Raw genomic sequence first — 23,604 nt, forward strand, 5'->3', positions numbered from 1 at the left:
CTACCCCCAGTTTATGTACTGAGCATGACGTCCCATGGTGTGGAATGTCCCTTTGGCCAGTTTGGGGCAGCTGTCCTGGCTGTGCCCCTTCCCAGCTTCTTGTGCACCCCCCCAGCCTTCAGTCGGTAGAGCATGAGAAGCTGAAAAGTCCTTGGCTAGTGTAAGCACTGCTCAGCAACAACTAAAACATCGGTGTGTTAGCAGCATTATTCTCTTATTCTCATACTAAATTCAAAACACAGCACCATGCCAGCTACTAGGAGGAAAATTAACTCTATCCCAGCTGAAACCAGGACACCCCCAATGATTTAGACTGATTTGAGTCTGCAAACAGATCAGGCTTTCTTTTCTGAGAGAGGTTTCTTTTCTGTCCAGAAATGATGCAAATTCAGCCTTTCTTGCATTATTTTCAGCACTTGGACTCAGGGCCAGAATAAAAAAAATGCAAAAATACATGGTAAATGGGAGCGAATTTGCAAAACGGATACAATCCAAGTTTCCAAATGCAACACACATGCCTGTTCTTAAACTAATGTTTTTCCACTTGCTTTTTTGCAAGTTACACAGCCATAGTGAAAGAGGCTGAATTGTTGTGGATGCTCTGGTACATCTTCTGAGTTCTGTCAGATCACACAAGCCCTTAAAGGCTATGTGCTGTATGAAATCTTACTGTAAAGATGTGGTTTATAGCAGTCAGACTTGCATTTTTGATTGTCTTGTGCAATGCCTTCATACTTCACTTCTAATTTGTTTTCAAATTTGGAGTTCCACGTTTGTTATATGAAATTATGTACATAAGAAAATGTGTGTGTGCATTGGAAACCCCAAAACAACTTTGGTTTGTAATAGAGAAGTTTGGGATTTGTTGTTGTTACTGAAGAAATTTAAGCTCTCCAGAAGCAGTTTCCATCCAGCGGAAACAGCGCTCTGGTTAATTCCTTTGTGCCCAATTGCCTCCCTTCGGTCTCTGGAGAAAATACTTCTTTTTTTGTGAACCTGGATCTTATTTATACCTTTACCTCTTTGTGCCGTACGCTATCTTTTCAGTGAAAAGACTCACTGAAGTACTACGTGCAATGGTGAGTTCACAGGCGACTGCGAGGGCATCACACGTTTTATATTTACACCCTTACGCATTATGCAGCAGTATGCTAACAGGATCAAATGAATCTGGTAGATTTTACTTGACGTTACATTTCCTTGTTCAAAGGACTGGTAACTTTTTCTTGAGCAACTGATAAGAAGTCTTCTGAGAGGATAGGGCATTGTATTTTTAGACTTAATGTCAGCATCAGAAAACACTTGCGTTTACTTTGCATTCTTTTTAATATTCACATTAGAACTAGGACATGAAAAGACTGTACCTCTGGCCTGAAAGTCTGCTAGAACTTTCTCTTCCCTTTGTGGGGATTTTGCATGTCTCCTCTGTCCTCTCAAAGGAGCAGAGAGCTCTTGTTCTTGACACTGTTCCCTTTTAAAGTCAGGATCTAGCCCCAAAAAACAGAGGAAAATTCCACAGAGGAGCACAGCTCCTTTCGTTGGTTTTCCAGACTGCATTAAAATGTATCACAATACTCAGCCTTTAAAATATTGCCTTATAATTTGCCCAGCGATGACTCAGTAATGCATATTTACTTCTCTGGAAAGTGAGTATTTATTGCTTCTTTTAAAAGAAACATTGTTTTTAGCATTTAATTCTGGTGGAGCCGAGGTAAACAAGCCACATGCAACCATTGCACTCGTAGCCACTCTTCCTGTGCTTGATTCAGCTCCTCGCTACAGACATGGTGGGAGAAAAAGGCTTTTGGTTGTCATGAAAGATGCCTCTGAATTCTCTTTCAGGCAACTCGAGTCTCCTTCTAAGTCCTTCTCCAGCAGTGAAGGAAACCAGGAACGCTGTGTATCATGTGCTGACAAATCATGGTTCTTTTGGGAATCTTCCACCCGTATTAATTCAGTTAAGCGAAGACTGTATCCTTCCTTTCAGACTCCTCAGAGAACATCTTGGAGAAAAAGAAGTTGAATTGACATTGATCTTTGATGCTGTAGAGGAGGCAGACCTGGCTAACTATACGTGTCATGTGGAGAACAGAAACGGACGGAAACATGCCAGTGTTCTTTTGCGCAAGAAAGGTAATTCTCTTTATTTAATTATCTGTACTCTCACCTGCCTCAGCAGCAACAGGTCAGCCAGTAGCGAAGGTCCTGCTGACCTCTGAGCCAGGCTGGACTCCTGTGTGCCTACTTGGAGCTGAAGTATGTTTGTGTTACAGCTTCAGTTTACCGTTCGTGAAAAAAATTCATGAATTGTTCTTTAGTCTCTAATGAATCAGCCTTGCAAGTGATGCACTTGCCTGGAATACAGTCACCCATAAAGCACCAATATAATCAGTGGAAGTAGTTTGGTCTAAACAACCTATGAATTTGACCCAGAGTTGACTGACTAGACCAGAGGTAATTGTGTGATGGAGTTAAAATGTGCATTTCTTAGAATAGGTACCTCAGCAGTGAGGTCAGATGTTCTCATATTTCTCCACTTCCTGGCTTTGCTGTTTAAATTGAAAGCTTTAAGCAGTTGCCACGCATTTTGATTTCTAACTGCATTGGGAATGAAAACGTTGCAATGGGAGCTACAAATCAATGGAGAATTACCCCATCATGGTTGCTTTGCTTGGTACTGTACCTGGAAGTGGGAATACCACTACTGATGAGTTATCTGGAGCAGAAAGGAAACCATTTGGGTTTGAAGGTTCCAAATTGAAAGGTGCTACTATGTTCTGCTGTTTGTAGAAGTCGTTATCATAAGGAGTGTAACAGTATCTCATTACAGTTCTTATGTTGTTTGTTCAATCACCTCTCCTATTCATAAGTAGGGTGACATTTAAATTTGATGGTGATCTCTCTAAGATACAGTGTATTAGGTAGTACAAAAGCTATAAGCCAGTAACTGTTGGGAAAGCAAAGGAAGGTTACACACTCGGGTAAAGCCGTAGTGTGAAACCACAGAGCCTTCAGTGCAGGAGATTGACTAAAGAGTTAATACATTGTCCAGATCTCTGCCCTTATTCTTGGCAGTAAATTAATTTACCAAAAGAGGAGAAGAAGAAACGTTTTCACGAGGCACACCTGCAAGTGCTGTTCCAGTCCTTCGTGTGCTTTCAGAGCACTAAGGCAAAGGACGTGCTTCTCAGCAGATTGTGGATTGCAGTGTTAGTGTCAGTTAAAAAAGCCAGAGCTCTCCATCGCCACACTCGCAGCAAAACCCCACAAAAGTGTCACCCTTTGGAGAAGGTTTAAATACACTGTTAGTACCTGAGCGTGCTGCAGATTGACCTGTGAGCCTAGGGTAGACATGACCATGGGACAAATGAACTAAGGGCCAGGTGGAAGAATAGGAAGACCAGTCAAGGCCTTTATAGATGGAGCACCACAGTTCTGGAAAACATCCATAGTCATTGGTTCACCTAAAGGCATGCTGGATGCTAAGTGCTGTGTTTCACGGCTATGATCTGTATAAAATGAAAGGTGAGGGAGGGGTAGTATCGGGACAAAAAAGGGCTACTAGGGAGAGGAAACTTTTGAGTCAATGTCCTCTTTTTTTGCTATTTGTTTATGTGACCCATGGGTTATATGTGTGAAAGTACGGTATGCAATCCTGTTAAAATCAGTTGAATCAAGTCCTGCTTACAGAGTTTCCTCTAGACATGAGAGTTTTATGTTCTCCCAGAAAGAAGGGCATAATCTAGGTTATATTTTACGCTAAGTGATAAGAATAAAACACAGTGCGGAAGGTGCAAACCACTCTGAGAAACAAGGGCCTGCAGTTGTGATGTGGAACACACATGAATGTATATTCAACATCTAAATCGACAGGATGTCACAACTTCAAGGAATCTGGTCATCATGATGAAGGATTAGCCTTTTTAGTGCAAAAAGCGTTCTACCTTTCCATCCACTGAACCTAATAAATATACAACTGATAGTAAGTATATCTATGTTGACACTGTTAAATGTTCAGCTGTGTTGCATATATTAAAATAACAAGCTAGGTTTATTTATAACAAGAAAATGCAGACATTTCAGAGCTCTGCTGAAATTATGGAAGAAGCGCTGCTGAATACAGAATTTGGAGGTGGAAAGGATCACTTCTCAGCTACTATTTCATTTCGCTCTGTACTGTGGCTGTAGAAAGCTTATATTCCCCTCAGGCATTCTCAATAGTTGATTTTCAAGCTATTAAAGTGTCATTTAAAATAACCACAGTATTTTCACTGCGTCCTTTGACTGCCTGTCCCATTGTCCTTTTTGTTATTTATTAAGTTCTTACAAATACTTGACCAAACTTTTCCTTTCTGCAACTTGATATAATTACCTCTTATCCTAGCTTTCTCCAGCTTGGATTTGACTGTAGAGTATTCATAAGCCAGGAAATACTACTGTATTTAAGTGCAGTAGTATATATAATATTACTGACCTGTGACAAGATTTAGGGTAGGACTGGTAGAAAGCTGTTGACCAGCATGCTTTGTGCGTGTCAAAGAAGGGATCGTGGATTCCTATTGTAATGTGCTGCAGCTTTCCAGATGCTGGGGCACTTGGGAAAGGCAAAGAGGAAGCACAGATCTCTCAGCCAGAGAAATCCCGCTCCCTCCAAAGTCTTACCTGCTAAGGGCTGCGTTATCCCTGTTCGGCAAGAGGTGCTTGTAGCTCCGTTTTGTCTCCAGATTGTCACAGTGCTGCGGGTTATGTCTGCCCTCTGTTCAAAGGTGTGATTGCAGCACATCAGGGGTACAGAAGCTAGCACAAGTCATGAGTCCTGTTAAACTAGGAAGGCTTGGATAAAAAACCAGGACTAAACCCCAAATCCAAGTTATAACTGTAGTATAAGTGTTTCTAGAGTTAGTTCTTGTTTTGACATCAGGTGGTTATTTTTAAGCACATTCTTTGCTTTAAGGAAGAAAAAGGAACTGTTCAAATATTTAAGGTAAAATATGTTGAAGTCTTTTGCTGTATTAGTGGTATGGTCCTCACAAATGCTTTCGGAGAATACAGGAGTGCTGTCTGTACAGCACCAGTGTACTGATAGCCCCAGAGCATGCATCATCATTTAGGGTTTTCTTTTTTTTATTTTTTTGACTGAAAAAGAACCAAATCCAGTTTCCAACACTCAAAGCTACCAATGCAAAGACAGAATCAGGCATGCTCCTGCAGCCTGAATACCCCTGCCTGCTATCACATTCTTCTTTACTGAATTAATTCGAGACCACATTGTTATTTGCTTGCAAGTAGTTCAAAAATAAGTTCTGGACAATCCTGGGTTTGGTTTTCTTTTTTTTCTCCATGCTGTCCTAGCACATTTGGTGCTCAGATTACATGGAAACACAATATACACCCACTTGTCCTTAGTTGTGGAAATAGTTCAGGATTCCCTTCAAATGAATATGAAAACAGTCCAGTATTTTAGTGATTGAAGTCTACATAGTCTATAATATAACTGTCCTGGAACATGAATAAATTGTCAGAAACTGCAGAATGAAATCAAGCCGTGCTTTTAGTGGAAAGAAGCAGTGAATTTGGATAAAAGTAAATATTATAATTATGTTTGCTCACCATTTATTTCAAGGAGGCTGCCTTTATTCAAGACATGCAGGAAACTAATTTTTGGGTTTTTTTTGATACTGATATAGTACTAAATGATGAGGAACCTTCTAAAATATATTTGTCTCTCATTTATTAGGTGTTAATGAGACTTCTAGTGTTTTAAAGACCATAATCCTCTGTGATACGTATTGGCTAAGTCCTTCTACATTATTTTACACTAGAAACTATCTAATTTTCAGTCACTATTATAGCACAAAGCCCAGATTCAATTCCTTTCCTAATGTTGGGTGTGCTGCCTTCCCTATTGACCTCAGTGAAGACCACTTGAGGAGTAAGGCATTGATCAGGGGCAGAGACTAAGAGCTGGAGTAGGCAAGAAAACTGAACATTCTGGGTTTTTCTCCATTGCCTCCACCTTGGAATGGAAATAAGGAGCCCAAAAGCCTTGGCTTTCTGCTGCCTTACATCTGGATTCTAGGAGAGTTTATGGGGCAGTAGGACAAATACAGGACACGCAAAAGCAGATCGATTCTGCCTTTTGAGCTGGAGTTTGTGTTTTTGCTCAACACCCTGCCATTCCCCCCGCAAGTGAACACAAGTCTGTGCTCCTTTGTGGGCTGCAGGTGATCAAGACTCAGCATTTTCTCTTCTTCCAAGCTGGCAACTTTGCCATCATCTCACTTTCCTAGCAAAGAAGAGTCAGTACAACAAAAAAAAGTTTTTTCCCTGAAAAGTGATTTTAACCAACTCTCTTCTCTATTTGACTAGATTTATCCCCAGAGCATATGCTAACTTTATCATGCAGTGTAATAAAAGTCCCATGAATTCCCTGTATTGTCAGAGAGATTAAATAGCTATTATAATAGACTTTTCCCATCTATTAGTCCATGACTTCTTACCAGACAGACATCAGAGAAACTGTAAACTGGGAATAGTTTGACATCTGATGTTAATTATTGAAATAGAAGGCATGGTGAGGCAAGAATAACCCCAAAAGATACACAACTAATTTGCTTTTTATCTTGAAAATGACACAAATGACATACCAGTAATTTTTTCTGACCTAAGTTTTTGAAGCGTAAAGATCACAAAAACTTTGTCTTGCCTATATTACAGTTTTTACATCTTCACGTTGTATTTATCACAGCAGCAAATAACTTCATGATGTCTTATCTAAACTAATGCAGGCTGTTAGAGGTAGCTATTGTCAAATTGTCATCTTTTGTCTTTTATAGCTAAGTAATATGCCAAGTGGTGTTATGAGCAATATTGTGTTCAGAGGACATTTCAGGCTAAAGAGCAATACTGTTAAAGTTAGTGTCTTACATCAGGTAGAGCACTGGACTGGTATTCAAGGGTTTTTATCCCATTCTGGCACTGGTTTGCTGAATGACCTTGAACGTGTTGCTTCCCTTTTCTGTGCCTCTGTTTCCCCAGCTGTAAAAGATGGATAATTGCATTTGGATGAATTTGTGAGACTGCTTGTGGTGTTTCCTAACAAATCATCCCAGTAGGAAATTTTAACTAGCACTACTTCCCATTAAAGTGTAATGTGTAGTAAACAAACATGTGAGAACTCCGTTAGTAGCCATCACAACTCGAACAAAGTGGCTCTTAGCAGCCTGATGTGCGCTCCTGGCTTCTCAGTTATCTTGGGCATTCTGGATGCTCAATTCATTCTCCAGTGATTCAGCTGAAGTCCTGGCTTGGCAGGTCACATCAGCTCATCCACTGGCTTCATAAATATAAAACCAAAGTTTAATACTATTTGGGGGGCCTAGAGCCTCTGAAATAGGGTGCAATATGTCTAGTATATCTATTCTCACGTGCTGCATACAGCATTTGATGCACTCTGCCAATACAGAAGTTTCAAAATCCACAAGCTCATTAAAAGTTGATTAATCCGCCATCTAAAATCACTACATAATTCCCTCGTAGAAGAATTACAATTATAGCCTCAAATGCATTCTGGATGGCGATTTCAGATGGGCAGTAGATGGAGTATAAATGGGTAAAGTTAAGTAATAGGTAATGAACAAAAAAATTAGGTATCCTTAATGTTACAGTGGTTATAATTGGAAGCTGCACAATTTTATGTGGAATTGTACAGTGGATTAGAGCAAATAAAGCTCGGAAAGATCATAACCTTTTTGTCTTTCCTTGCTAATTTTAGATTTGATCTACAAAATAGAGCTTGCTGGAGGACTGGGAGCCATCCTTCTTCTGCTTATTTTGCTCGTGACCATCTATAAGTGCTACAACATAGAGTTAATGCTGTTCTACAGACAGAACTTTGGAGGAGACGAAGCAGCTGATGGTAAGCAGTTGCTCAGGAAACTCAATATATGCAATGGAAATATTTCAGAGACCCAAAGTGATGAAACTTCCAGATTGAAATGAATCCCAAAAGATACCTGCTGCCAGCTTAAGTTCAAACTACGGAGCACCCAACAGTGTAAAGCCCTAAGACTTTCTCCCAAAGCCCCCTGAAATCAATGAGTCTTTTCACTGAAATGTCGCTGGGCCATGCCATAAGCAAATGGGAGTCAGAAGAATTGTTCATGAGTCTGTTATAGAGGCTTGAACGTCATTTGTGAACTGATTCCTCAGGAGAACTCTTCATGTCCATGTGTCCCAGTGCCACATATGCCCAGGATCACTTCTCCTGAGATCCGTACTGTATGTGGGCAGCCCTTTCACCAGGTATTTTTCATTAAACATTTCCACTGAATTGTTTTCAGGCTTCCAACTACCTCCAGTAACTAGTGAGAGGCGATTGTTGTTGAGGCTAACTAGTTACCTCAGTTAATTGGGAGACTGTAAACAACTTAGTAGAAATGTACAGCTTGCCTGGAGAGTATGTTTAGGAATAAACTGGGCTGCTTTTCAGTGTTCTTCCCCCCCCTCCCTCTAACTAGCATATATTCTGTTTGGTACCTAAAGCTAAACATGTATTTTTAAATTGAAGCTTTAATTCTCCTGAATATAGAACATTCCTGCTCCTATGAAGCTGGAGTAAGCCCTGGTAAACTAAATCCAAGTGCTTTAAATCCTATTATTATATTCTTAACACTTCTATTGTAGCATAATTAATGTTATTAATATGCATATAACTAGTATCTGCTAAAGATCTGAAGTATAGTATTCAAGTACAGGTACTTTTCATAGCCCACTGCAACACTTATGAGTCACGTAGGCAGTCTGGAATGGTATATCTAGAAACAATAACGTATTTGAAAAAAGAGCAGGGAACACATTTCCCCTATTGTGCCAAAACAATGTGCAGTTGCACAGACCTGTTACTTTCTGCGATTAGCATTAGTGTTATTGAAATAATAAGTGTTTCTGTTTAACACTGGGTAGATATGGTGTGAAAATGTTTTGCTACAATGAAATCCATAGGAGTTTTGGAGAACGGGTGGAATGACATCCAGGGGATTTTAGAATGTGGAATGATAAATAGCAGGAATAGAGGTTGGGAAAATTCCTCTTTCTCAATCTTCATGTGTGAGTGGGAAAACCTAAAATGATGCTTTTTTCATACGATACAATACTGCACAATATTTATACTGATACCTAGGAGAAAGTGAAAGGTGAGATTATGTGTTTTCGGAAGCAATTTACCTCTAACACCTTGGGATTATACCAATATAACGATCCCTGGTTCACACCAACAAAAAGTGACCCAAAGTAGTAGCTTCCTCCAGATTGCTTTGATTCATTTATCTCGTGTTTTCTGTGTGAAGCTGCTGCATTTTTATTCATGTTACTTCCTTGGTTCAATCACTTCTTAATTTATGAAACAATATTATTTTCTTGTTGTTTAGAGGAAGCCCCGTGAGTACATAGGGGACTTTGTGTGCATGTTAATTCTGAAAACAACCTTTTATTTTTCCAGTGCATGATTTTAGAACTATTGCAGCTTTGTGTCTCATTCTGATCCTGCAGAATGAAAGATGGAGGCAGAATGTTACTGAAGTCAAAGCATATATGGGGTTGTTTCTTTCTACTTACGTAGGCTATAGTGGGAACATACAGAGCTCCCGTGAGCAGTCAGCTGTGTAGATGCAATTGTAGGGTATTTCTTTAAAATAGAAGATTTGGAACTCAACAGATTTGCTTTATTCCTATTTCTAAAAATATCCTATGTAAGCAATGTTGGATGCATTCACTTCCTGTGTTGTGCGCAGCATTGTTTTTAGAGAAAATGATACTGAGGATTAAGGGAAGCCATTTAGGAAATGGCTTCAAACAGTGCTGCATCCAAAGCACACAGAGCAAGCAGTGGGCAAGCTTCTGCTATGTCCTGTGTATGTGAAGCTTGTGAAGAGGCAGTCGAGACCGTAGAGATGTAACACAAGCGTACGGAGTCACAGGAGCCTGGGGGAACTGGTTCTGTCTACGTCTTGCTTACCTGTATTGTGAACAGAGGTGAGTGGAGAGGGCAGTTGTACCCACGCAGCTGGAAGGGGCAGGAAGCTCGGGGACTGCTTGCACACAATCTGTCCGCGGCTTTCACGCTGCTTTATAACCAGGCGTGTCAGTGCTCTGGGGTTTGCTTTGCTGCCTTTTGCAGAGCTCTCAAATGTTTGCAGGGATGTTTGCCTCCCTAATCACTTGGTGGCTGGCTTCTCTTAAAAGGTTTTGGCAGGCTTCATTACGGACAGGGTCGCAGGTTTTGGACAGGCCTCCAAAGCTGACTGGCCTTTGTTTCTTTGCTGTTTGTTCTTCTGTCATCTTTCCATCAGTAACTACTATTTTTGTATGCTGTTGATTTCAGATAAATATCAACAAGCCAGGTGGACATCCTCCCATACAGCTATGGTGACACTAGGCCAATTGCCTTTTACAAACGTATAATTATTCACATGCTTTGTCTGTGGCTCTGACCCTCATGGGTCTGGCTTTGTGTCAAGAACTATATGAAAGTAACCATCGTTTCAAGGTCATCAAGGAATCTATTGTATTATGATTAGCTATTTTTTCTTTTTATCAGAATATATTGATGATTTTTAACTGCTTTAATTATCTTTCATGTGCACTATTCTTTACAGATAATTGGTACTCAGCAATCCTCCATTCATGCAGTTTTGTCCTCGCAACATTAACTATTTGATTTTTCATTTTCTGTAAATAATGGCAGCTGTGCTCTTCCCTGGAGACTGAATTGCTGAAGGTTGACTTTTTCAATATACTGTTTTCCATTACTGCAGAGGAATAGCAAAGAGAAATGTCACTAAGACAGTCTGATCCCAGCATGGACCCCAAGCTCGATAGTGGTGCCACTTCTGTTCCTGGCACAGTCACCAGCTCTTAGCTCCATGTTTCAGATGGCAGAGAGCTGGAAACAAGCCCCAGTGCTGTGCAGGAGGAGGTGTGTTGCCCTTTCTAGCCAAACCATTGTGTTGCAGCCCCGCTGTCCTCATGTGGCATTGCCTGGGGGTCCCCTCTGTCACCCACTGCCTGCCTCCACCTTTTGATGAGGCTTTGCCTCCACCCCTGAGCTGCAGGCAGAATGGAGGGACAAGTCTCTGCGCCCCATTTGCTCTTGGAGTTATTTCTCCCTCTCATACTCCCCAAGTATTTAGAATGTGCTGGATCAAGTGACTTCTAAAATTATGATATTAGTTTTAAAAACTACAAGATTCTCTGAAAAAATGCTTTGGACTGTTTGTATTTGTCATTGTTTTCTGCATAATCAGTATTCATTTGAGTTGTCGAGTATTATCTCACAATTACATGGGCAAGGAAGTTTTCCTTGCTCAAAACTTTCCAAACTTTCCAGGCTCAAAAACTTTTCCAAGCTCAAAACTTTCGCATAATCATAGCTCTCTTGAGGCATAAGAGTTGAAAGATTTCCATTAGCAATATGTAAAGGATTAAAATTAAAAGTTCCAGCTTTATTATTTGTATCAAAATTTTGCCTACGATCTTTTCAGATGCGAAATGAAACAGAGTTACTAACTAGCTCAACACGCAGAAGAAAACTGAATCCCTTTGTCTGGATCTAAAAAATTTCTCTGGAAGCCAGATTATATGTTCCTATGAGAAGTCCCAATTTTGTTGGGAAATGCTTGATCATTTCAAACCTTTGTCTGGATCTGAAAAATTTCTCTGGAAGCCAGATTATATGTTCCTATGAGAAGTCCCAATTTTGTTGGGAAATGCTTGATCATTTCAAAGAATAATATGATTTCCTAGTACTTTCCTGAATTCTTTATAGTGCTCTTGCAAACAGCAGGCTGAACATGTATTTGTTTTCTTACAGACAACAAGGAATATGATGCGTATCTTTCATACACCAAAGTGGATCCTGATGCGTTAGATTGTGATAATAATGAAGAGGAGCAGTTTGCACTTGAAATTCTGCCGGATGTTCTAGAAAAGCACTATGGATACAAGCTCTTCATTCCGGATAGGGACCTGATCCCTAGTGGAAGTAAGTATTTATGACATTTCAGTTTTAATTCTCTCTGATGTGTCGTGAAGGCCTGGACTGTGCGATAAGTACTAGATATGGGAAACCTCTCTGTGAAGTGGTTGTGAGGATTGGAAAAGTTTCCTCAGCACTGCAAATTTGAGCTCTAGGTTAGAGCTTGTTCCTGCATCACTGAAGTCAGAGGGAACTGCCATTGATTTTAGTGGAGGCAGGAACTGGACCTTCTTACAGGGAAGGCTGTAGCACTGGAAGCAATACTGTAGTCCAAAATCTCTACATCAGACACAGGTAGCTAAGCAGGAAACTTCCAAAAAAGATTTTGTAGTCTGTTTTATCATTGAAAATTGGATTGTTTTTTTCCAGTAATTATTTGTTTGTCTACAGCAGCTTTACAAGTAAAAGTCACCTTTCCCATTGTCTTTTGGTTTTTTTTCCTAACTTTTAAGTCTCATAAATAGCTACAGTAGTTTCCCAGTTAATGGTATAGGTGCAATTTTTTCATTAGAGTTTTGACCAAGTGTTGCATTTCTGAGCAGTGTTGGTATTGTGTAAGTAATTGGTATTGTGTAAGTAATACTAATTCTTCAGAGGTCTGTGTACAGCCCAGTGATCCGATGGTGTTTTCTATGCTGACTATGAAATACAGTTGTCCATTTCAAATCAGTTTTGCTGCCATGTCTGAAGATCCAGCAGCACCTTTGGATGACTGTACCAACAGTTAATGCCTTCCTAGCTGTAGTTATGGCATCTCTTCTTCCAGATTCATTTTTGGACAAGTCAAAAAAGACCATGAATCATGTGCATCATGTTGATGAATTTTGAATGCACAGTATGTTTGCTTTAATTTATTTGAAATGCCACCCTTGTGAAAAATAAACTTTTTTATGAATTGTCTGCAAATCACTTCCATGAAAAATATTAGAAAAGGATATGAACTTATCTCTATATACGCTACTGTATAGGAAATATGAACAAGAAAGCAAAGCAATGGCTGTGCTGGAGCAGATGTCTCCAAACATGAAACAGCTAGAGCACGGCTGCATTAGCAGCCTGCCTGCCAAAAGACTTGAAACTGCTGCCTTGCTGCTGCCAAACCCCAGCGCCTGCCCGAGAAGTTGGAGCCTACTCCTTTTCTGACATTTGAGGGAGCCGAAAGAGAGCTCTGAATCCTGTACCATTGGGAAAGAGGAGTCAGAGCCTAGTCAGAGATCATGCAAAGTCCCATGTAGTGGCTTGAATTTATCATGTGCATTTGCAGCTCCTAGGTTAGAGCTGCTTCCCCTATTCCTTTTGCCCTGCCCCTGCAAGGTGTGAGTTTTGCTCCCTTAGTGACGTATTCCAGAAAGGGGACTTGGCTCGTGGCCACCTTATTTCTGACAGGACAAGCAAGTAGTACTGAATTTTTAGATATTATTAAGAGACAATACATCTTTTTTTGTTAAAAATCACGTAACTGTTGTGAATAGTGGTTTCATATCCAACAATATAGCAGAGTTATACATAGCAATTATACAAGTGAATTAAAGAGTTTAAAACTAGCCCTTCAATGATAACTACGCTGAAGCACAGATTAATCTGAAATTAGATTCTTCTTTCCAATTGCTGTACCAGCCAGCATGGTATTTTATTTTTGTCTATTTTTGTCACTCAGACACTCAGCAAATACTTGTCATCACTTTGGGTATTCATTAAACCTCTCCTGAAAATGTACGGTACCTGAAAATGTCAGTTCTCATTTATGAACATTCACAGATTTAATACCTCTTTTTTTCCTCTCAAACCCACTTCTTCAGTATCATGAAAGGGCCTGATTCTAACACATGGAGCTTCAAGAACACTTAATCAGACATAATGACAATGCAGAATAAAATGTGGAACTGAAATTAGTATGATTTGCATGCTTTAGCTTTGAAAAAGATATGGGGGAAGGCACTTTATTTTGAGGGGGCAAGAGGGCGGGAGAGGTGATGGGGAGGGAGGGAAGACTTAGACTCCTGTATTTGTAAGCTTCCCGTGTGCACTGGAGAAGTGAACCGTGGCGGTTTTCTGCCTAATGCTCACCAGTCTTACAAGGACTTGCAGTGCTTAGCGAAGAGAGCAGGCAGTGGACCTGCTAGAAACTTCAGAGGTAAACGTAACATATTTTAGAGTGACTGTCTCAAAAAGTGGCAGATATAACAAAATATATAGTTCTTCGGGGTAGATTTCTATAGAAAAATGGGTGTTTGATCACAGTTATCTTTTTTATTTTAGGAAATATCTCTTCTCACATGTACTGCATTTCCTCGTCTTCTGGTGTAAAGTCATTGTAAATGACTTTCAGTGTAATATAATGCTTTCCCACTCTCCATTCTGATGTGTTTCCTTCTATATTTTGTGTACTTAAATGTGTGCCATTCCACTAGTACAGCAAGTAAGGTGTGTTTTGTAAGGCTGGTTGTTTCATATAATCTCTGCAATTTTAAGGTACTGCCACAGGAGGGTGTGCATTATTGCGCTTGCTTCCTGGCATGAAGCAATACGTACAGCTGCTACCTGGATTTGAGAGCAAGCAGGATTTGTTAAATAGTATTTCATTAACTTTCTTGCACACTTCTCTGAACAAACTAAAAAGCTGACTTCAGAAAAATTCAGGGAGAAGTTTGATTATGTTTTTGTCCAGCTGGTTCATCTCTAACCTCTGGGGAAAAGCTGTAATAGGCTCTGCATGTCTCTGTGCAGCCAAGGGAGAGATTACAGCCGGGAGTGCCTTAGCTGGGATGCACACACCCAGCAGTGAGCTCCTTCGTACTGCATATCCGAGCTCTGTGTTTCGGCTCTGCACTGAGGACCATCTTTTTCAAGGATGCCCATGGAGCTGTCCCTAGGAGGACAGAGGTGATGGCTGTTTCAAGGATGCCCATGGAGCGACTGTTGCTGTCCCTAGGAGGACAGAGGTGATGGCTGTGGGGACTGAGGCCACCTCTTCACCGTTGGGAAGCAGATCCCTGGCATCCAGAGTTCAGGTCAGATGGGGCTGAGTCATGTTTTGCAGTAGATGTTGGTTTCTGTGCCCTGCCGGGATACAAATGTTATCCCAGTGGAGCGTTTTGTCCTAGTGGGAGAACCACCGTGAAGGATGCCAAGGGCCTCGGTGATGCCCACCTCGTGGTGGCCAGCAAGGACCTTTGCAGTGACTCTTGGTGCTGCCTGAGCGCAGCACAGACGGACCCGGCTCCCCGAACTGATGAGGTGGAAACGGGGCTCAAGCAGCCACCGCTTCTCTGCTCTCGCTCATGCAGAAGCCCACATGGCTATGCAGGCTGGAAGATGAGAAGGGCGACACGGCAGGGAGACATGACATGCAGTGTGCTGTGTAAGCAGGAAGACCAAGTCTGTAACCCAGGATTTGAGTTGCATGTTATAGGAAGTACTGTAGCAGCTATTCTTTCTTCAAGAATGTTCTTTGGTCTTAACAGAGTGAGCGTTCTTCATTCCGTCAAAGCTGACAGCACATATACCTTTCTGCCTAGGTAACTAAGGCATAACTGAACGTGTTAGCCTGTAAAAGGAGACTGTGGGCCCTAAGATACAGCTGCAGTTGTTACTAAAGTTTCTTAGCAGTTATCCTTTTTCCATCCTATTAGTTTTCAGGGCTTTTTTAACAAACCCTTTCCCACAGCAAGCAGACTCTCAAGCCCTGTGAGCCTTTTAATTCAGTGTTAGGAGACCTGAGGACACTGAATAGTTGGGGGGGAAAATAGGAATAGTTATGTTTTTACCTGAGCCGTTTTCTGTCTTGCTAAGGATGATGTGTCTACAGAGAGAAAGATCTATTTGCACTTGACTCTTCTAAAATGAGGACTACATCAGAGGAAGATATTTTTCTCACATGGTTTCTGCAAATTATTTTAAACCCTGAAAGTGGTCAAAACTGTCAAGTTGGATTTTTAATACCAGCAATACAAATCTATTAGAGCATCATCTAGTTGCTCTCTAAGCATATGTGCATTTGATCTTGACAGAATTGAAAAAACACCAGCAATTCACTCCAGCTCAGCCCAGGGTATAGAGATCAGGCACTGAAAAGAACAATGGTGATGCAATAAAAATCTTTGCTTTTACCTGAAAAATGAGAGGTTGTCAGCACAACAGGAGAGCACCTAAAGCATGTGATAAAAAGCACCCAACAGTCAATATTGCAGTTCTGGCACTTTGTAGTTTCGTCTGCCCATCTGTGTGGTTTTTGCCTGGTGAATTCCAGCTTCCTGGGTTCCTGGATGAAGAAAACCCAGTTGGACTGTGTGCCTGGCGTTCCCAAGGAGCCTTAATTAGGTATGGGACACCATTTATGTGGAATGGGAATAGAGTACCCAGCTCCACAAACTCCTTTCAGAAGTTCCTGGTTGTCTACTCTGTATGAATCTTACACTTAATGCCAGGCATGGGTGGGGGTAGCGGGGATATAGAGGAGTGACAGTTGAAAGTGGAAGAAATATGAACAAAAGCCAGAAAGGCTGGCTACCCTGTAACAGTCCACTGAAGGCCACCAAGGTGGTCAGGGAGCTGGAGCACACAGTACAAGAGGAGAGTCCAAAAGAACTGTTTCTTGAAGAAAAGGCCAACAAAGACAAAGCCAAGAAGGAATCTTATTGTTGTCTTTCCAGTGAAGAGCACAAAGATCAAGACAGACTCTTCTCAGAGGTGCACAGTTGTTGAACAAGAGGCCACAGGTACAAGTTGCAACACTGAAAATTCCATTTAAACATTTGGAAAATCTTCCTCACCATGAGGGTGGTCAGACACTGGAACAGAACCCAGAGACACTGAGAAGAAGCCTCCAACCTCGGAGGTCTTCAAAACTGTGCTGGACAAGGCCCTGAGCAATCTTAGCTGGTCCTGCTTTGGGCAGGGTATTGACCTGGAGACCTCCAGAGTCCCCTTCTAACCTGTATGAGTCTATGAATCTTTGATTCTAAATATCCAGAATTTTGATTCCAACATCTATTGCCAAAACAATTTCACCAAAATCAGCCACTTCAGACACTTCAGTCTGCAAGGAGACATGCCCAGAGCTGCCATCTTTTCCTTCTTCTTAATCCCTCTTTCCTTTGCCATGTCAAATACAGAAAGTCCGACAATGGCTAAGAGAGTGGTATGCTGAGAGGGCAATGTGTCATGCTGATGTGCATTATTTGTTTCTTTACGTTGAACTCATCAGCCATCCTTTAGCTTATACTGGGATTGGGCTCTCTCTGGGGAGGGTCCATCACTCCGCTCTGTGTTTCAGCAGTTCCAACTGCATTGCTCTTCTGGTCTGAGCTACCAGAAGCAACAGATATTTAATAAATAGGAAAAGCAAGACATGCAATCATTTTTGTTATAATAAAGTAATCAGAGTTAGGGTTTGGGAACTATTCAGTTAGGAAACCAGGACTGAATTATTCTTCTATAAATAACTTTCTCAAGTGATAGTCACATTGCCAAACGCAGAAAGGCTGGTTATTTTCAGAGTGCCGGGAGCCAGCTAGTATGGGGTTGATGGTGGATACTCTTTGGTTCTTGTGGTGCTGCAGACCATGCTTCCCAAAAATATCTGTAGGACTTTATATGATTTCCAGTGTTCTTTCCCTCTCCCTTAACTGCTTCTGCAAATCATTTGAATCTGGTTAGTCAGTCATTTCTTTGTGTAAGCAACTCTGTGTCCATGGTGTTCATTAATTTCCTTGCTCTTAGTCTGCTTGCATATTAGGTTGTCTGGGTTTCCTTCCAGCCTGTGGTTAGTGTAGCTCACTGAAGATTCAATAGGCAGTTATATAGGGAAGTGATCGTGCCCCTGTACTCGGCACTGGTGAGGCCGCACCTCGAATACTGTGTTCAGTTTTGGGCCCCTCACTACAAGAAGGACATTGAGGTGCTGGAGCGTGTCCAGAGAAGGGCAATGAGGCTGGTGAGGGGTCTGGAGCACAAGTCTGATGATGAGCGGCTGAGGGAACTGGGGTTGTTTAGCCTGGAGAAAAGGAGGCTGAGGGGAGACCTCATTGCTCTCTACAACTACCTGAAAGGAGGTTGTAGCGAGGTGGGGGTCGGTCTCTTCTCCCAAGTAACAAGTGATAGGACGAGAGGAAATGGCCTCAGGTTGCGCCAGGGGAGGTTTAGATTGGACATGAGGAAAAATTTCTTCACCAAGAGGGTTGTCAAGCATTGGAACATGCTGCCCAGGGAAGTGGTGGAGTCCCCATCCCTGGAGGTATTTAAAAGACGTGTAGATGAGGCGCTTAGGGACATGGTTTAGTGGGCATGGTGGTGTTGGGTTGACGGTTGGACTCGATGATCTTAGAGGTCTTTTCCAACCTTAATGATTCTATGATTCTATGCATGATTTAACTGCAAATGGGATGCATGTCTTGGACTTCTCTTTTTCAGTGCTTCAAACTGCAGTTCAGCATCATTACATGATGACAGTGTTTGGTGAGCACATATTTGCTGTCAGGTGATCTGTCTTCATTACTAAAGGGCAACCATGCAAAAACTATGTTTGGTTATGGGTCTAAAAGTTCTTGCTGTCCATACCTCCTTGGGCATTGCATTGGACACAATGCAAGTAAGTTACTGATAGAACTACTCATAATTCTAATTTTTTTGACCTATGGGAAATGCTAACATTTTGAAGATGGTTTTTGTGCCATATTGCAAAATGGTGTTTCAAGGGGGAAAAAAGGGTCAAAATTTAAAATGTTCTTTTTCAATAAAATCAAGTGGGTTAATTCTAACGCTGACGTTTTATTTTTACATTCTGGTTTATGATAAAGTACAATTTTCGGGAATTAAAAACGAATAATTCCATACTGATTTTGTCAAGATGATTTTTTTATCCCCTCACAATGAAATGTCATTGCAGTTGACACCTCCTGCAGCGAAAGTGAAGTTTCAGCAAAATGACGTTTATCTGATGGAAATATGTTGGTTTGGAATCTTACAGTTGATCCTGGTTGGTGATGTCGTTCCTGAAATCCCTGCTCAGTTTTTTTCTTGAAAGTGAAACAGAGCCATTGCCTGACAATTACTTCTTAGCTCACTGGAGAGGTGAAAACAACCCTTTCTCCATCCTGCATTGCAATATAGATTGCTTGGATTTAATACCTTCTAACGGACTGAACACTTAAGACAGACAACTCAACCTGTGGTATTTTGAGCAGTCTTAAATTCTGAAGTGAAAGGAGTGTGGGTGATTTAGCAGCTCACAGGTTTATGCAATCGGTCTGGTAGCACTGGAAAAAATAAAGCTTGAATTTCCACAGGCAGGAATCTGTCCCCCATGCTTTGCCTCACAGAAATGTTTAAGTTGTGCACGTTGGACATATTGTAGAGTGCACCCAATGGAACCATGTACTCCAGGGAAGTTGTCACCTACCTTTAGTAGTAGTCCCAAGCTGAAGTTATTGGGAGTACTAAGTACTTCTGGACCAGATGGCTGGAAAATGCGTTTGCCTTTTCATTTGGGTTTCCAGTTTCCTATAATACAGTGTATTTTATCCTCAGTGCACCAACAAACCCCCGTACATTGGCCATGTCTATCAGTGAACCAGCTGCAAACTCGGAATTTGAAGGAGCACCTAGTGGTCATTTGTGAAGGTGTCTGTGTAGTCATCTGTAGAAAGCTCTAACTTATTGCAATATCAAGTAAGGTGGGCATGCCAAAGTATGGGAGAGGCACAGAGGGGAGAAGTATCCATCTGAGGAAAGAGGGAATTTTTCCCGTCTTCTTCCCACCTCATTCCCTGTTTGACTAAAGCAAAGTCTGGTGAGTTTTTGATTGAGATGGTATAATGGATTATTGCTGGGTTGTTGCTATTGAAATTATTGCCGCTGGGTATTTGAAGAGATGAAAGTGGAATGATTTTGTTTGTTTTGTTGGTTTGTTTGGTTTTTTTAATTGGATGCATATAGTATATGCATGGCTGTGCTTAGCACTAACCTGGATATGTGGTACTGACCGGTATTGTGTCCTGCAGAGAACTGTCTTGTACATAGCAGTGTTCTGAGTTGTTTGAAGGAGGGATGAATATGTCTCAGGAAAGATGCATGATAGTTTGTTGTTTTACTGTATCTTGCAGATTCAACCTCTAATGATGAAGCTTCCCACCTAAATTCTTTCTTTTTGGGAGCAGAAAGAAAGGAAGAAAATGAAGAGTCTGAGCTGTTGATACATTGGGATAATCTCTTTCCATTGTATTGAACATTTCTACCTTTCCTTAAGTTTTGTTTCACCAGTTCTGCTTATCATTTTCTCATTGTTGCTGATTCTCTCCCCTCTCTGCTGCCTCTCCCATGGATTTTAATGTTGAATTTTTTTCATTAATGAGTAACTATTTTACACAGAGTAATGTAGGGGTTTTCCTCATAAAATATTTTAAGAAAAAAACCCAAACTGTAAATGCTGCATGATTAAAGAGTCATAAAACATTAACTAAAAGTGAGGATTGTTGCATAGACATTTGTAATGTATGTGTATGTCTTAAATTTTTGTGTGTCTGTGGGATGTTTGCAATTGCCTCTTTTTTCCATTTGTGAAAGAAATTCTTCTTGCTGCTAAGTGGTGAAATAAAACATTGGTAAAGGCAGATTTGATGCTAACTATGCCTTCAGTCTCATGAAAATAAGCTATTTTAGAATGTTCCTGTTGGCCTATTTTGTAGCTATTTACTTTACTGGAAGTGGTGTGAATACGCATGCTGTGGTATGGTGCCTGGGACTATAAAAATGAGTCTTGCAGTAACAGATGTTGATTAATGATGTTATTTGTAATCGTTGTTCCTGCTAGAGGGCAGTGTGTGTAAGAGAGGCCCTGCCCTGTGCTGAGTAAAGATCTGTTCTGTGCAGCTCTTGTGTCCAAGTCTTCATTTATAACACATGCTTCTCCTCTGTTGTCAGGCAGCACATTCTGAGTAGCATGGTCAAGACGTTCATGCAGTTTAAAAAAAAAAAATTACATCCTGTCTCTAAGCTCGCAATCACAATGCTATGCAACCAATGAACACTTTTCTGACCTTAGTGTGTTTTTTTTCCAAATGATTTCATTTTTCTGGTCTTGACCCAAAACCCATTGAAATTTGTTGAGGTCTGTTCATTTGAATGGGTTTTGGATCAGGTCTGTAAGTAGATCTTTTTCCCATCCTGTTCCATGTCAGACCAGTGTAATTGGCTTCTCTTCCCTACCATCCCTGGGACAAGTGAAACTCAAGGATCCAAGTCCAACTTCAAGAACATTTTGTAGTTCAGTAAGCTGACATCATGGAGCTAATGATGGGGCTGGCGTTTCTGCTTACGCTGATCATTTGCAACTACTTGGCATGCATGAATAAAAGAAGAATACTATTTTCTTTGTCACTGATGTCTCAACAAATAAACACCTCCAATATGTTTAAATTTTCCATTTGTTCCTGTCACTTGTGAAGTTTCTGTTAATACCTTGGGGTACATAGAAGCACAGGTTTGTGATATTAAAACAGACCATTGGGCCACAAAGAATGTTACTGTGCTTTTGTGGTCAATGCCTAAAGAAGAAAGAGCTACCGTGATGCTTCTATGCAGTAGCACAAGTTCTGCATGTGATGAGGGTTGATTTCTTTTTGAGCTCTTGCAAGTTACAGTTCATGCACCCTGCAGCACCCTCACGGCCTTGCATCTGGAACACAAGAACTGCTTCCCAGAGTGTGCTTCCCTCAATGCGGTGTTAATCGTAACTAGTGTTAATGTTAAAATTTACACAAACATTACATTGATCTTGACCTATATTTTTTCAGTAAGTGAACTGTGTATTTTTAGTCACTAATGCATCTACACAGTGAGGATATTATGTAAATGTCATTCTGTTGAGATGAACAGGGAAAAACAGTAAAGGATGGAGGGCGTTATTGAGGAGTTTTCTATATGTACTCCATAAATGGAAATATGTTGTGATACACAATCCTATTTTTGTTGGAGTATATTGTGAAATGCCCCTTGTCTTAAATGGTGTGGATCAGTAAGCTGTAGGATTTTGTTATACTTGATTGCAAGCCTGATATTTTGATACAATAGACTTCTTTATTCTTTACTCTTTCTCTCTTTCTATAATTTGTAGCCTACATTGAAGATCTCACAAGATGTGTTGAACAAAGCAGAAGACTCATTATCGTGTTAACTCCAGACTATGTTCTCAGGAGAGGATGGAGTATTTTTGAGATGGAAAACAGACTCCATAACATGCTAGTCAGTGGAGAAATCAAAGTTATTTTGATTGAGTGTACTGAATTAAAAGGGAAAGTGAATTATCATGAAGTGGAATCTTTAAAGCACACCATCAAACTTCTCTCAGTGGTCAAGTGGAAAGGACCAAAAAGCAGCAAACTGAATTCTAAGTTTTGGAAGCGCCTAGTCTTTGAAATGCCAGGGAAGAAAAAGGAGGTGGTGTCTCGGCATCAGGTCCTGGATTCTGCAGAGCAGGGCCTTTTTGGAGACCTCCAGACTGTACCCTCTCTTGCCGTCACAGGCACTTCTGCCACGTTGGTAGAATCACGGGCTGATTTAACTGATTACCATCAAGCAGACTCTGTGCAAATGAGACATTATTGCAGAGGATATGAATATGACGTGTCAGCAGCAACATTGCCAATAGCTTCCATAAGCAACCATCACACATACTGTAACATACCTTTGACACTACTAAATGGACAGCTACCTCTTAACAATACCATGAAGGATCCCCAAGAGTTTCACAGGAACAACCCATTGCTACCTTTATCAGCAAAGGAGCTTAGCTTCACCAGTGATATTTGGTAGTGAAGATCAGGACTCTCTTGAGATGCTTCATGACCGCCATGAAGACATGTTTTTAAAGAACTTTGCCCTAAGCCCATGGGGTGAGAAAACATATTCGAAGCAGCGGCACACTTGTTTGCTTTTCTACTTGAACTTTTTTGTTTACATTTACAAATTATTGACAAAGGGGGCATTCTTTTGTAACTCAGTAATGTCCTTCCTGTCTTTTAATGTACAGTTTTATTGCTTCTTTAAAAAGGAGGGGGGGATAGAAAAAACACATCCCATCATTTTCCAGTAGGTTTACAATCTGGGATGGATAAAAGGTCACTGTATATGATCTCCAACATCCATACACATTTAAGTAATAGTATTTGAAATAGACGGAAGTTGTTGGGTTTTTCATATAGACTTCAGTACAGTTTGAAATTCTAATCATGCTACGAAAATGATTATCTCCTGCACAGACCACAAGGGGTGAATCATTCTCAAAAGGAAGGAGGAGGAAACCTTCCCGGTAACATTGTCTCGCAAACACGTTTTAGAAGATGACCAGCTGAAACAATGCAGATGAAGCTTTATCAATGAAGTGCATAGTAACAGTTGCTGCAGAATAAATCACCTGCTCACATCAGCATCTCTTCATTTTATTATTGAGGCATGTTGTATTCCTAGTCAACGGTTAGCAATGTGGTTTTATTAAACAGCTTACTAGAATATCGGAAGATGTCTAGGAGGATTTTAAACAATTTTTCTGTCGATTATAGATTATTTCACAATTT

The 23,604-nt window shown here is 40.8% G+C and overlaps 1 protein-coding gene across 1 annotated transcript in view; it reads left to right on the forward strand.

The window, feature by feature from the left end:
* IL1RAPL2 (interleukin 1 receptor accessory protein like 2) overlaps nt 1-22,843 on the forward strand; it is a 389,202-nt gene extending 366,359 nt beyond the window's left edge. The window contains exons 7-10 of the mRNA XM_009275329.1: nt 1,988-2,133; nt 7,775-7,918; nt 11,870-12,040; nt 22,146-22,843. Coding sequence (XP_009273604.1) covers nt 1,988-2,133; nt 7,775-7,918; nt 11,870-12,040; nt 22,146-22,843 — 1,159 coding nt within the window. The remainder of the gene's footprint in view (nt 1-1,987; nt 2,134-7,774; nt 7,919-11,869; nt 12,041-22,145) is intronic.
* The last annotated feature ends 761 nt before the right edge of the window (nt 22,844-23,604 follow it).

Source organism: Aptenodytes forsteri, unplaced genomic scaffold (genome assembly GCF_000699145.1).
Source record: "Aptenodytes forsteri isolate BGI_AS27 unplaced genomic scaffold, ASM69914v1 Scaffold143, whole genome shotgun sequence".
NCBI classification, from domain to species: Eukaryota; Metazoa; Chordata; class Aves; order Sphenisciformes; family Spheniscidae; genus Aptenodytes; species Aptenodytes forsteri.